Source organism: Neltuma alba, unplaced genomic scaffold, assembly GCF_004799145.2.
Source record: "Neltuma alba isolate B1F8T4 unplaced genomic scaffold, ASM479914v2 tig00010970_pilon, whole genome shotgun sequence".
Taxonomy (NCBI): Eukaryota; Viridiplantae; Streptophyta; class Magnoliopsida; order Fabales; family Fabaceae; genus Neltuma; species Neltuma alba.
The window spans coordinates 741,205-755,782 of NW_021635733.1; the positions used below are offsets into that span (position 1 = coordinate 741,205).

At 37.5% G+C, this 14,578-nt stretch overlaps 2 protein-coding genes across 4 annotated transcripts; both read left to right on the forward strand.

The window, feature by feature from the left end:
* Positions 1 to 1,416: 1,416 nt before the first annotated feature.
* LOC114760299 (probable serine/threonine-protein kinase SIS8) lies at positions 1,417 to 11,337 on the forward strand. Of its 3 annotated transcripts, none has more exons than XR_003742035.1 (14): positions 1,417 to 2,767; positions 3,817 to 4,254; positions 4,537 to 4,640; positions 4,995 to 6,226; positions 6,378 to 6,418; positions 7,257 to 7,325; positions 8,102 to 8,202; positions 8,738 to 8,816; positions 8,909 to 9,007; positions 9,096 to 9,164; positions 9,685 to 9,734; positions 10,028 to 10,204; positions 10,418 to 10,937; positions 11,022 to 11,337. XR_003742035.1 is itself a non-coding variant. In XM_028949556.1 (13 exons), exons 1-13 carry the CDS (start codon positions 2,282 to 2,284, stop codon positions 10,548 to 10,550), a joined length of 3,078 nt encoding a protein of 1,025 aa, XP_028805389.1. In that variant the 5' UTR covers positions 1,417 to 2,281; the 3' UTR covers positions 10,551 to 11,070. The 3 variants fall into 3 exon arrangements, 1 of the variants encoding a protein (XP_028805389.1); XR_003742036.1 differs by having other exon boundaries at positions 10,418 to 10,761; positions 10,845 to 11,337; XM_028949556.1 differs by having other exon boundaries at positions 10,418 to 11,070.
* Positions 11,338 to 11,421: 84 nt separating this feature from the next.
* On the forward strand, positions 11,422 to 13,400 carry LOC114760301 (peptidyl-prolyl cis-trans isomerase FKBP17-2, chloroplastic). The gene is made up of 3 exons (XM_028949557.1): positions 11,422 to 12,088; positions 12,394 to 12,438; positions 12,926 to 13,400. The coding sequence occupies exons 1-3, from the start codon at positions 11,682 to 11,684 to the stop codon at positions 13,278 to 13,280; spliced, it is 807 nt and encodes a 268-aa protein (XP_028805390.1). The 5' UTR covers positions 11,422 to 11,681; the 3' UTR covers positions 13,281 to 13,400.
* Positions 13,401 to 14,578: the final 1,178 nt, after the last annotated feature.

The following is a 14,578-nucleotide window of genomic DNA, read 5'->3' on the forward strand; positions in this document are numbered from 1 at the left end:
ACTACCTCCGGTCCTAATTATAAGAGCCAGTTGACTAATTTGAGGAGATTAAAGAAGTGAGTTGAGTTAGTTATTTGTCCTAAATAGGTGTTGTCTTTCTTAAAATATCCTTGCTAATCAAGTGTATTGACTAGAACTATCATTGTTAAAAGGGCTACTTTGGAAAAAATATAAATATGAGAAACAAAGTGGATTGAGGTCTTATATTTAAGACCAAAATAAAAGTCTAATAGGATTTTATATTAAAGATCGGAGGTAGTATTCCTAATCTATTTAAATTAGTTAATTAGCTCTTATGTCAAAAAGTGGAAGGAGTATGTAACACTGCTATACTATATAGTACTCGTTTTGGTTCTTTTCATAAGATTTAATTTTTGAATGGATTTGATGCTTTTTTAATAAGTTGTATTTTTGAGGCTGGCAAAAAAGTGTTATATTTTTTAGATTTCTGGATATCTAATGCATTGTTTATTTTTAATTAGTTATATGTCTTTCTCATTTTTTTACTCATTTTCTCTTTTTTTTCCCCATGCATTCTCTCTCCCACTCACACTTTTCATGAATAAGAGTGTGTTTTGCAGCAATAAATTGTATTTTTTGCACATATATATTATATTTAACAAAACTATTTGATTTGCATAATTTAGCTATTTGAGTTGACAAATAAAAAGGATAGGAGGAAGTGATAAAATAGTTGTATAAAATTCATAGGGCCCGTATCTCATCTCATTGCTTATGAGATAAGAAGACTGCGACTGACTGTACTACCACTTTAACCTGAATGCAGGCCGATTAAATTTGCCGGCTGTGACTCTTTCAGCCTAATTATGATCATTAGTAGTTAATTATTAATTAAGCCGGGGAGACATTAATGGTTATCATCGTCATCCTGGAGGATTAGAATGCAAAACCGAAGGCTGGGCATAGACTTTAGAGGATATATATTACTCCATCCGTTCCTTATTATAAAAGGCAAATAACCAAATTACGTTGATAAAAAAACAGTTAAAATTAGTTGAGGACAATTAATATATAAAAAGTATAATATTTTTTCCAACAATACCTCCATTAATAAGGAGAGAGAGTGTGAGAGAGAACAATTAAATTATTAAAAGAAAAAGAAGTGGGAGGAAGAAAGAATATGAGTTGGAGACAAAATAAATAAAAATAAAATAAGAAATCAATATAAAAAATAGAGACAACTTTTAAGTGTCTCTTATATATGAGAATATATCATAAACATCAAATGTCTCTTATAATAAAAAACGAAGCAATACTACGACTGCGTCAAAAGGGGTTGACGGATGTGGTTGGAACTTGGAGCCTTGGAGGTTGGAGGCTTAAGCATGAAAGTGAGCTTTCGCCACTTTCACTTAAGAATCCATTTGGCTTCTTTAGAAAAAGAGGCATTTACCACAAAGGGCAGGGATCGGGTTTGCTCCAAATAGCAAAGGTTGGTGTTGAAAGCAATGATTTTTTCCCAACTTAGTTCATTCACTATCATCTCCGATCAGTTCACTGTTCATCCCAATTTTCTGACTCATTCCCCCATAATTCCTCGTCTTTTAAAAATTCTCAAAGAAGAGAGAGACTGAGAGAGGGAGGGGGAGAGAGGGAGAGAGTGATGGAAAAAAGCCAGTTGTGTATTTGTGTTTCCCACCAAGTTCGCCTTTTCCTGGGACCGTGAAATCCTTCTGCCTCTTCTTAGGCAAGTGGGTCCTTTCCGGGTGGCCCTACTCTTCCACTTGCTTCTCCCTCTCTCTGCTCTCTTAGCCTCTGCTTACCTGCTCTTCTATTTTCTTTTCTTTAATGTTCTCTTCGTACTCCTCCTGTCTCTTCTATTTCTGTGCTCTGCTTCCCAGTACCAAAAAGGAAGATCCTTTCTTTTCTCAATCTGGGTGCGCAATAGTCTGTGTTTTATTGCTTCGTAAAGGTGACGCGCACTTTAGAGAGCTTCTGAAATTGGGGTAGCTTCGGATGGTTGTTTGGGTATTTCAGGATCCACTTCCTAGTGGAATTTACTTGTCCTGTGAAAAGGAGTCTGTTCCCTTTCAATTCAAGCTTATATATCACCGTGATTAGCTTCACTTTGGTGGGTGCTGCTTGAAAGTTGAAATGATTCTTAGTGTTCTTTAGATTTTGAAGTTCTGTCGTGGCTCTCTGAACAATTTATTCGATACCCCTCCTCTGAGACGTTGCGATCTTGATTTCATGCTTGGTCCAAGACAATGGAGAGGGTTCTACTCCTTTAGCATTCAATACGGTATCTTAGTGAAAAGATATGAAGAACATTCTCAAGAAGCTTCATATTATGCCCCATCAATCAGAAGATACTGAAGGGTCTACTTCATCGAGGGGAAACAAGTCCAACGATAGCCCGTCCCCTAAGAAGCTTTCTCACTCACGTTTTCCTCAAATTGCTGAGAATAAACCCTTTTCAGGGCTTTCGAATTGGTTGCATGCAGTTGCTAATAAGCAGAGTCCTAGTCCTCCATCGGCGAACCTTGCAATAGGAGAGAGAATGGAACCGTCTGATTCAATGAGCAGTGGTGGTCTGGATATTGTTTCTGATTCTGCGAGGTGTGATACAGCTTCTAGCACTTCGAAGGATCCTGAAATAGAGGAAGAGTATCAGATTCAACTGGCTTTAGAGTTGAGCGCAAAGGAGGATCCTGAGGCAGTGCAAATTGAAGCTGTTAAGCAAATCAGTTTAGGCTCTTGTGACCCTGACAATACACCAGCTGAAGTTGTGGCCTATCGATACTGGGTAAGTTAGTTTATTCACTTTATCAACATTGACTTTGGGTGGAAGTCACATTGCTGTTGTTGTGGTGGTGGTTCCAGAAGAATAAATGCATGGGCCCGAATAACTTTGGTTGTTATGTCATTCATGAAGATGCATGGCGCTTCGAGAATTTGAGAAAATCAGATGAATATGTGGTGCATGCATCATTTGGGTTATGGATACACTGAAAACGAGGAGTTGTATTAAACGGTCTTGGGAGAAAAGAAAGAAAGAAAAGAAATGAAGAGATCTAGAAATGTAATTTTATCATATTTACTCGTTACTCCTGAATTTTGTCCTTTAGACTTGTTTCCGACAATGACAGACAGCAATAGAAAGTCACGACCGGTGGTAGAGCTTTGACGGTGATAAATGTATTACTGGGATGAAAATGCCAGTAACTCAACGTTTTTTTCCTTCCGAATTAAGTGTCTAAAGTTTTAGACTCTGGTTAAGCCATATTACTGAAGAAAAAAAAGGCTGCATTGACCGTATATCTGCAGTTCCCAGAATTATGTTTTCCTATCAAAATACAGTTATATTATATTTGTTTAAGTTTTAACCTGGGGGGTGTGGTTGAGGGGTGGGGATTCATCCTCTCTTGACCAAGTATTGAGGGTTTGATCCTCACCTTGGGCGTGGAAATGCTTTAAAACCCTGGGTTAGCTGTCCTATCCATCGAGGTGTTTACAAGCCAGCAAAGGGATTAGTCACTGGGTCCGCTGGTGGATATCCTGATGTTTCATCCAAAAAAATATTTGTTTAAGTTTCCTTAGTTACCCTCATTTGTCACTGAACGTCAACAATGGTAATTTTCCTCTTAAGAATCCATAGATGTTTTGATAAAATGACGAGTCCTTATTTTTCAGAATAGTTTATTCATACTGCTATATATTGTTTGGATCCAGGAAGTCCATTAACTGAGTGGTTCTTATGCAAAAGGGACTTGTTCCTATGATTACTTGCATCTATAGTTTACCCTACCCCTATTCCTGTCTAACTAATATCGTAGGTTTAACCCTGCTTGACAGAATTACAATGCTCTTGGATATGATGACAAGATTTTAGATGGTTTCTATGATCTTTATGGGATCTTAATTGAGTCGGTCTCTGCAAGAATGCCTTCCCTCATAGATCTGCAAGGAACATCAATCTCAGATGGTGTCGCATGGGAAGCAGTCTTAGTCAATAGGGCCGCTGATTCTAACTTGCTAAAACTTGAGCAAAAAGCCCTAGAGCTAGCAAGCAAGTCAAGATCAGATATTGAAGTAGCAGTAAATACCAATTTGATGAAGAAGCTTGCCATACTAGTGGCTGACTATATGGGTGGACCAGTTTCAGATCCTCAACATATGAGAAGTGCATGGCAGAGTCTTAGTTATAGTCTGAAATCAACCCTTGGTAGCATGGTTTTGCCACTTGGTTCTCTGACCATTGGATTGGCTCGGCACCGTGCATTGTTATTTAAGGTATTTGTTCCACCAGTTTCTGTTATGGTATAAATGTTATTTAAGAATAACTGAATGCTTAAACGGTTGAAGCCTCCAGTAACTTGAATGAATTCTTATTAAATGATATTAAGAGAATCATTGCCACTATATGCTATGAGGTTTTTGTTTCCTTTCCTCTAGAAAACTTGCACACTGCTATGTATTGAAGATAATCTATATTTTTCAGTAGTTCTGGATTAGGTTTTCACTTTTCAGAAGTCCTTGTATTTCTAATGAATTGTTGCTGCATATTAAACGTAGGTTTTAGCTGATTGTGTGGGTATTCCATGTCGATTGGTCAAAGGACAGCAATATACGGGTTCTGATGATGTGGCAATGAACTTTATCAGGATTGGTGATATAAGGTAATGCTATTGAATTTGTGCTTTTGTGATGATAGGCAAGTAGGAAGGATTGTTATAATATAGCTCTTGTTGCATTGCCATTATAACATATGAATATTTGCATGTATGAGTTGCTTTTCTTGTTTTCTGTCTTCAATACGATGTCACTCTTAATCAATACCTCTGCTTCCTCAGATTGTTCCAGGGTAGAATCTTAATGTATTATTGGCATCTTCCATTTGTTTGCTATTCCCGTTGTAGGATTTGTTTTTCTATTTTTCAAAATTTCTTTAAAGGGGTAATATGTGAATATTGCCTCTTTCTTTGTGTAACTCTCATAAATTTCTACCTTTAAGATGTTTATTTAAATTTCAGGGAGTACATTGTTGACCTAATGGCTGATCCTGGAACACTTATTCCAGTGGATGCAACTGGATCGCATATTGACTATAATGAATCAATATATTTTTCCATTCCTTCAACTGGAGACCTTGGTTCCTCTCACATAGCATTGTCCAGCAGAGGCATTGGAAGTTCAATGGAAGAAACTTCAGACTCTGTGGCATTGGACAATTCAAACAAATCAGAGCAGTTTGCCTCTGTCGGGTCTGACAAAAGCAGGCCTGACAAAAGCGTGCCTGCTCCTGGCAAGGGAGAACCAAAGAGACCCTTGTATAGTTTCAGAAGTCCCCTCAATGTTGAGAAGATTGCACTGGAAACTCCTAGCAGGCCTAATTATACACATGGACATGCAAGATCACCATCTTGGACAGAAGGGATCAGTTCCCCTGCAGTTCATAGAACGAAGGTTAAAGATGTTTCACAATATATGATTGATGCTGCTAAAGATAATCCTAACTTAGCTCAAAAGCTTCATAATGTTTTACTCGAAAGTGGTGTTGTTGCTCCTCGAAACTTATTTTCTGAGATATATAATGAGCAACTCAATGCCCCATCCCTGACTGAAAGAAAAAATGAACTTAAAGAGGGGATTATCCAGCAAGAAACTAAGGTTGCTGATAATCTAGGTCCTGCTCAAATTTTGCCTCCTTTGCCTCACTTCGGAATTCATTCCAAAGCAAGCACTAGCAGTCAGTCAGAGCATTCTAAGCCTGTAGAAGGTTTAGGGACCAACCTTACTCTTGATACAAGGGAAGCAGTCGGTCAGCACACACCATCACAAGAAGAAGCTAGTCCTGTGAAATATGGGAAAAATGTCCCAGTTGCTGCCGCCGCAGCCGCAGCTGCTGCTGTTGTTGCATCTTCCATGGTAGTTGCTGTGGCAAAGTCAGGCACTGACTCAAAGATTGAGCTTCCTGTAGCAGCTGCTGCGACTGCTACTGCTGCAGCTGTTGTTGCAACCACTGCAGCTGTGAGTAAACAGTATGAGCAGGGCAGTCGGAGTGATGTAGATACAGATGGTGGTTATGAGCCAAAGGGTAGTGGTGACGGAGAGCACGGTACGTTAGGAGAAAACCCAGAAGGTGAGAAGATATCTGATAAATCAGGAAGTAATGGAAGCACAAAATCTGATTCTGCACTAGATGATGTTGCTGAGTATGAGATTCCATGGGAGGAAATGGTGCTGGGTGAGCGCATTGGACTTGGTATTAACTTTACACTCTTCTTTTAGATTTATTCACATTTTCTGGCAGATTTTATGATAGCACATACAATATAAGCATACCTTCCTGCTTCTATCCAGTTTAACCTTATGAAGGTTGGATTACATTTATGTGGCATATGTTTAATCTGCAGGGTCATATGGGGAGGTGTACCATGGCGAATGGAGAGGAACTGTGGGTTTCTTTGACTCTGACTAATTTCGTAATTTGTAATCCTGGCTTTTAGTGTGAAAACTGTCTAGACGTAACTGCAACAGTTGCATCTTTGTATATGCATGTGCAAGAAAAAAAAGCTTTTTTTTTTTAATCAAAAGAAAGTATTCCTCAAAAGAAAATTGCAACAGAAAACCCTTCATCAATTTCCCACCTCAGGTAGCCAGGGTGGGATTTGATCACAGATGCAAACATGAATTAACAATCTATGAGCTGCCTTGGCTAGTCTGCCAGTTTTACAAATAAAATATCTATAATGCAAATCAAATAAACATCACTTGGTGAGAAATTCCCTTGCTTTTTTGATGATGTCCTTGTAAGGATGTCCTCCAAGTTTGTCTCTGATGATCGTATTGATTACACCAATACGGTCTGTTTTGATGCTTACCTTGTTGTAGTTCTCACTCCAGCAGATTTCAAGGCCTTTGATGATACCTAGTATTTCCACTATCATTGGAGGACATGGATCACGTTTCTGACAGAATCCTAAAACCCTCTCTCCCTCATTTTGCCTGAACCAAGCCACCACAAGCACTCTTTCCTCTCTCATTCACCGATCCATCAATCTCTAAGATTACACCCTCTAAAAAAGTAACTTTTTTAAAATTTTAATAATTGAATGTGTTCCTTGTATTCTTGTACTTAAATATTTATTTAAACCCAGGCAAAATGCTCAGCAATATCATTGACAGGCTTATTGATGGCTTACTTGGCTACCTTGCGATTATTTTCATACGTTAGGATTTTTGGTCTTGTTGTGTAATTCAAATATTAAGGGCACATTGGCTTTGGTTTATAGGAAGTTGCTGTGAAAAGGTTTCTAGATCAAGATATATCTGGTGAATCACTTGAAGAATTCAAAAGTGAGGTACAATACTTTTCCTTTTGTGACTTGTCTTATAATCATATTATGCTTCCAGTTGATTGGCTTTTCATTATCATTGAAGATAATAAGATATTCAGTGTTTGCCTATTTTAGTTGCTTTCAATGACGTTATATGTCTGTTCTATAATCAAATATCCAATAGCAATGGCATTTAATTATTTAGTTTCTAAGCCTCTTTCATTTTTGTTCAATTTTAAATTTGCATTATTCTTGTTCTTTTTTGTTCCTAAGATTTTAGCTCTAATTTTAGAAAGAGGTAGGGCAGAATTTTATTTCTCTGTATCTGGAGTATGCTCCATGATACACTAGATAGGGACCCTTTTACTCACGATCTACATTTGTTTGTACATTTTATTTTCAATTCGAAATTGTATCTTACATAATTTATTTCCTCCATTATTCTAACCTTCTTATTGTGTCTTATGTTTCCTGTACATGGGGTCTAAACTAGGATCTACTATGAACGCAGCATGCAAAATTTTAAATGACTGTAAGACTGCTTTGTTTATATTAATAATTGTTTTCTTGTCATGATTGACTAATCCAGAATCTCCTTGATGTGATTCTGGTTTTAGTTATGCGAAACATGTGTTGCTTTATTTGTGATGTTGTTCCCCCTTATTATTATTGGCATATCAATATGGTCTCCTTCTGAAATGCCAGCAGTAATTTTCAGTGTGATTGTTGATTCTACTTATTCATATTCATATCTTTAGATGATGGAAGTGGTTATTTAATTATGTTACAAAATGCGTTAGGTTCAAATAATGAAAAGATTGAGGCATCCAAATGTTGTTCTCTTCATGGGAGCTGTAATTCGACCTCCAAATCTGTCAATTGTTACAGAATTTCTTCCCAGGTATTTTGTAATTTTTCACTTATTAAGGCCAATCAGAGGCTGTAATACACTAATTTGCATTTTTCACAAGCTTATTCTGCCAGCGTCCTCTCAGGAAAAGGAATAGTTATATCATCCAAAAATTCTTGCCAAACTACTTCCTGCATGATGCGGCATTTGCCATAAATACTTCACATTTAGGAAGTCATGAATAATAACTCTGAATACCCATTAGTAACTGCCGTGACTTGAGGTAAGGAAATTTGGGAAACTTTTGGTATAATTGAAATTCTCTAGGGAGAAACATATCGGTTATTTTTTAATGTTGCCCAATTCATTTTATGTTCTGGTAGATGAATACCTTTGTTTTTCAAAACACTGGATTTGCTAATCTGCTAGACAGATGTAAAGGTATTACTATATTTTATGTGCTATACTACCATAGTTTACTAAACCAAGTTACTAATTGCTGAGGTTCTGCTTTTGTTTCATTAATGTCGTGGTTTTTGGGTATTATTTATTATACAGCTACTGAGATGCATATCACATTTTGCAGAGGCAGTTTGTATAGATTAATTCACCGTCCTAACAGCCAATTAGATGAGCGAAGGCGATTGAGGATGGCCCTCGATGCTGTAAGATTTGTTGTTTTAATGCATTTTCTGCTATAAATATTTGCTTCCCTGTGACTCTCACAATACATAACCTCCCCCTTCTGAATATACAGGCTCGAGGAATGAATTATTTGCACAACTGCTCTCCAATGATAGTCCATCGTGATTTGAAGTCCCCAAATCTTCTTGTAGACAAAAACTGGGTTGTGAAGGTGTCATTCTAAGCCCTTGCTTATGATTCCTTGATTGCATGGTGAATTCTCAAGTTTTATGACAATATTTTTTCTGGCCGTTAAACAGGTTTGTGATTTTGGTTTATCGCGAATGAAGCATAGTACATTCCTCTCTTCCCGATCAACTGCTGGGACTGTAAACTATCACATACCTTATTTCCTTGGCCTAATTGCTTTTTCCTTCAATTTTATTGATTTGCTTTCTTTGATTCTCTTGTTTGGCCTCTTGATCTCTTTCATAGGGTCGCATATTTTGTTTAAGTTTTGTTCACACAATAGGACTCTGACATATCTCCAATGTTAATTTTGCGTTGCTTGGGGTGTTACCTTAATATCAATGGCAAGTTTTAAATGAGGTGTAAAGGATACGTATGAAATTGGACTGTAGAAGGTATATGAATCAAATAGAAGTTAGGATTATGGTTAACTTGGTTGAACTAGCAGTACTAAGTTGTAGGGTTGAGTTTTACTATTATATGTTAGGTCGACAATGGGTTAAAATTATGTTATTGTGGTATATCAGATATGTTCTGGGAAAGTGCACGATTTGTCATAGCCTACAATGTTCTTTCTTCTTGCTTGGTCAAATCATTTTGTTCAAAGAAAGAAGGTTTTAACTCGATATATTAGTTACTCTGCTGTATATTGTGTTTCAGGCGGAGTGGATGGCTCCAGAAGTGTTACGAAATGAACCTTCAAATGAAAAGTAATATTTTTTTTCCGTTACTGCTATAGTTGTTGCCATTCTGATCCTCCGTTTTATCTCCGTTTCTTCACTTGTCATTTACATGAAATGCCAGCTGAACACAAGCTGAAAGTAATTCAACCCAACACTTTACAGGGACCTTCCAACTTATATATTATTAGAGTCCGTTTCAGACAGCACTGCTTCACATTTTAATATCCAATTGTAGCCACATACTTTCTGCATTTGCAAAAGACACACTTTCAAGCCCTTTTGTGTTTCATGCTGAGATTTATTTGTGATCCGATATACAGGTGTGATGTTTATAGCTTTGGAGTCATACTATGGGAGCTCTTGACGCTGCAGCAGCCATGGGGAGGAATGAATCCAATGCAAGTTGTCGGAGCCGTGGGTTTCCAACATCGCCGGCTTGACATTCCTGACAATATGGATCCTGCCGTTGCTGATATTATCAGGAAATGCTGGCAGACGTGAGTGCACACTACACCACAAACTTCATTGATGGTTATCAGAGCTCTTTCTGGGATCATATGGATGAGCTCCTAAACTTTACAATCGAACGATTACAGTTATTAGTTAGATGACTAATCCAAATGCTAATTTATTTTGATTATCATATGCATTAATAATGATTTCTTTCTGCATCAGCTACATAACTCGATAAATGACTTTTTGCATTGTAGAGATCCAAAGCTGAGACCCACATTTGCTGAGATCATGGCTGCTCTGAAGCCATTACAAAAGCCGATTGTGAGTTCTCAAGCGGCCAGGTCTGGTGCACAGTCAAAGCGAGTTGTGGAAGACGCAGCAGGATAAGGAAAAAATTGTACAGCTAACTGAATATTTGTTCATTCTATTGCCGAAAGAAAAAGGGCAAGCTGTAAAGCATCACGAATGAGCATATAAAAGAAGAAAAAAGGAAGATTGATTGAAGACCATGACCCAACATGCATTCTCATACTGTGATTCGTTTCCTCTCTTCAGTTCCAGTTTTTGTTCTGCAATCTGTGGTGCAGCCATTGTCGAGGTTTTGTCATTTGCTTTGTACAAAATTCTTTTGGGAGTTGCAATCAATGCCTAAATTTTGATGTGCATAGATATACTCAACAGAAACTGCTGCTCCAAACTTGGAAAGAAGTAACCTATTGAGGCGGAAACTGTTTGGTGGTGTCAATAGAGAACAGAAACATTGGGCAAAAGCGTGTAAATCCTTTGTGAGCCTGATTTGTTTGTGCCAAGCAATGCTTTACTCTCTGTTCTAATCGAAATAGTAGTGAAATTGTGCAGTTTGGTCAAATGAAATGCTCGTACAACAGGGCAATAGTTCTCCATGTCACCACCCCTTGCCATTTACAACGTCAGTTCATTGATTCTACCAGAAAATTTTCGTTGGACTGACAGTTTTAGACGGTACTGTGATCTGGAAAATCTCACTTAAACGTGTTTCTTAATAGTGTAAATTCTTTGTTTCGAACCATGAGCTAATCTCACTTTCGTTTTTAAACAGTTAACTGTGAGGTTAAGTGTTATATGAAACATGTACTTAACTATTAATATGACCAAGTTCTATTTTGTAATTTTGAACTACAAACGTGTTTCCGTGTAAGTAATTTTGTCAGCTCCATTTTTCATTCGTACGTTGAGATAACCGGAATCTGTTCCCCGGTGAATTTGCATTCATCCAATCATTAGAGGCAAATGCAAAGGAACATTCCATTGAAAAAAGAAAAAAGCAGTTTTTAGTTGTTTTTAAGCATTTATTATTATAACATTCAAGGAAAATATAAAACGAGTTCTTTTTACCCCTAAATCCTATCCATTCTCATTTTGCATGCAATGGATGGGATTCCCTCAAATCCAGATAGGGTGGGGACAAAAGCGAACCAGTAATCAGAATCTGAGATATTTCTTTCTGCATTTTGCATCTTGAGGTCTAAAATCTTGAACATGGCTTCCTTCTTCGTTTCTCCACCCATTTTCTCCCTCCCCACCACAAGAACTCATCACATCTCATCATCGTCGGCGACGCCGCCACCGCCACCTTCTTCTTCACCAGACCCTCAGCCCCAGAAATCGGCTTCACAGTTAAGCACTGAGTCGCCTGAAGAATCAGTACCGGGCTCTCTAAAAGCACAACAACAGAAGCCCATTAAACCTGTGGCTTCTTCTTCATCGTCATCTTCATCTTTTACATCTGGCACTAAGGCTGATTCCACAGATTGGGTGGCCACCTCTTTAACAAGAAGGTTCGGGCTAGGAGCTGGGCTTGCTTGGGTTGCTTTTCTTGCCGTAGGCGTTGTCTCTGAACAAATCAAGACTCGCCTTGAGGTTTCTCAACAAGAGGCTAACACAAGGTCTGTTTTCTTGTAGCCGCATATTCTGCAAAATTGTGGAATATGGAATTGATTTAGCACAGCTTTAATTTTCCTGCAAATCAGCTTCCCACTCCTTTAAAACTACTTATCAATTAACGAGAACAAGACTGAGAAAATCTGCAAATTATCCCCCAAGAATGATGGTTTTCAACAACTTTATTGGAAAAATTAGCGAGTTATACCATATGCTCTCAAGAAATTAGTTTTCTGCAATTGAATATGGAACTTCATGGAAAATTCGCACCGTATTTGATGACAAGACACTGGCATTGATGCTTTTACAGGACAGTGGAGAAGGAGGAAGAGGTGGTCCTCCCTAACGGCATAAGGTACATCATCTTACTCTGCTAGTATATCTGAATTTGTCAAGAGCAAATAAATTACTCTGAACAAATCATAACCATCCCAATTATCTGAGACACGTTAATCATAACCTGTCATAAAATTATGAATTGAAAGAGAGCTACACAAACGAATATAATTGTTCAGGAAACACTCATTTTTCCTTTTTATTTATTCACCCTTATATCCTTCTGAGTGTATATCATCATGCAAAAATCCAGATAAACCCCATTTTCCAACTCGAAAACAATTACTTAGTTCTTATAATTTGAGCCTAGATATACATCAATCTTCAACTACTCTAAGTCAATCCCTAAAGTTTTCAGTCATTTACATTCTAATAGAGTCAAAACTAGATGAATTAAACGATTAATTTTGCCCTTTGTTTTTAAATGTAATATATATCACACACAGAATCGAATGCAGATGAGCCCCATGAATATTGTAGCTGACAAGCTCTCCAAAACTGTGCAGATACTACGAGCTGAAGGTTGGGGGAGGAGCAACGCCACGGACAGGGGACTTGGTGGTGATAGACATAGAGGGGAAGGTAAGAGAGAGCGGGCAAGTGTTTGTGGAGACATTTGGGAAGGAGAAGAAGCCGCTGGCTCTGGTAATGGGGTCAAGGCCTTACAGCAAGGGACTGTGTGAAGGGGTAGAGACTGTGATAAAGTCCATGAAAGCTGGAGGGAAGAGAAGAGTGATAGTGCCTCCATCTCTAGGGTTTGGAGACGACGGTGCTGATTTAGGGAATGGAGTTCAGATCCCTGCTCAGGCTACACTTGAATATGTTGTTGAGGTTGAAAGAGTTTCCATTGCTCCTGCTTAGTTAACACTTAGCACCTTGCTCCTTCACTTTCACAAAAAGTTCTTTAATTTAATGACTTTTGACTTCATTTTGGAGATTATTACATTATCTGTAAGTAATATTCATTCTTTTGCTTCGTCATTTGCACCTCAACAATTCCGGGCAGTTGATTGGTAAAAGAAGTCAACCGTCAAAGCAGTAAAATAATGATCTTTTTTCCCCCCCTCTTGGCCAGCAACAAATTGTCGAGAAAAATCACTGAGGAAACTCCTAGTACAAAATTTATTTTCCAAATGTATTTGAGATTTGTTGAACGCCATGAGCGATTTATTTTCCGCGAGTACAACTCATCTTCAAATCATGTGCAGCCTATTTTTAACTATACTACCCCTGCTTCTTAATATAAGATTTTATTTGATTTTTATTTTGATCCTAAATATAAAATCTCAATTCATTTTATCTCTCATATTTATATTTTTTTCCTCTAAGGTATTCCTTCTAACAATAATAATTCTAGCCAACACACTTAATTAGCAAGGATATTTTAGAAAATATAACATCTGTTTATTACAAATAACTAATTTAACTTCTTGTTTTAATCTCCTTAAATTAGTCAATTAGCTCTTATAATTAAGATTGGAGATAGTATGTAAAATTGAAGATTTTTACATAACTAAAGAAAATAGGTATAGAAAAGTGGCGATTGGAATTGCTTGGCGGCTAAGGTACTATACCGGTTAGAGATAGTATTCCAGAATCAGTGGTCCTTGAATGGGATCAAGATCAACTAAGGGTGTTCATGGGACGGGACGGGATCGGGACAGGCCCGTCCCGGTGAACAGGGACGGGACAGGGATTTTGTCCTGTGTCCCGTCCCGTCCCAGTCTTGTCCCGGTCCCATCGGGACCGGGACGGGACCGGAACGTCCCGCTTCCCTTTTTTTTTTAAAAAAAAGATACCATAATTTTTTATATGAATTTTTTTATGTTATAATACTTATTTTTTATTGGGCTTTTAAAGATAAAAACATTATAAAAAATATTATGTAGAAAGTTTAATTATATAGCATAAAACAGGTGTAAAAATAATACTGTAAAAAAAATACCGTAAAAAAAAACACTATATAATGACTTTATGAATTATTTTATTGAGGAAGGAGATTTTGTTGAGATAATACTACAACTTAAGAGCTATAAATCACCATAAAAATAAGAGTTATTATTAATAAGTAAATTGAATAATCTAATAATAATTATTAATAAATAATTTTTAAAAGAAAAAAAAATCCCGGGACAGGACGGGACGACCCCGTCCCGGTT

Excerpts from the sequence above, each read along its gene's own strand:
- LOC114760299 (XM_028949556.1), top strand. The coding sequence starts at position 2,282 with ATGAAGAACATTCTCAAGAAGCTTCATATTATGCCCCATCAATCAGAA. Across the intron at positions 8,817-8,908 it reads TGAGGATGGCCCTCGATGCT|GCTCGAGGAATGAATTATTT; the intron begins GTAAGATTTGTT and ends CTGAATATACAG. Across the intron at positions 10,205-10,417 it reads ATCAGGAAATGCTGGCAGAC|AGATCCAAAGCTGAGACCCA; the intron begins GTGAGTGCACAC and ends TTTGCATTGTAG.
- LOC114760301 (XM_028949557.1), top strand. The coding sequence starts at position 11,682 with ATGGCTTCCTTCTTCGTTTCTCCACCCATTTTCTCCCTCCCCACCACA. Across the intron at positions 12,089-12,393 it reads CAACAAGAGGCTAACACAAG|GACAGTGGAGAAGGAGGAAG; the intron begins GTCTGTTTTCTT and ends ATGCTTTTACAG. Across the intron at positions 12,439-12,925 it reads GTCCTCCCTAACGGCATAAG|ATACTACGAGCTGAAGGTTG; the intron begins GTACATCATCTT and ends AAAACTGTGCAG.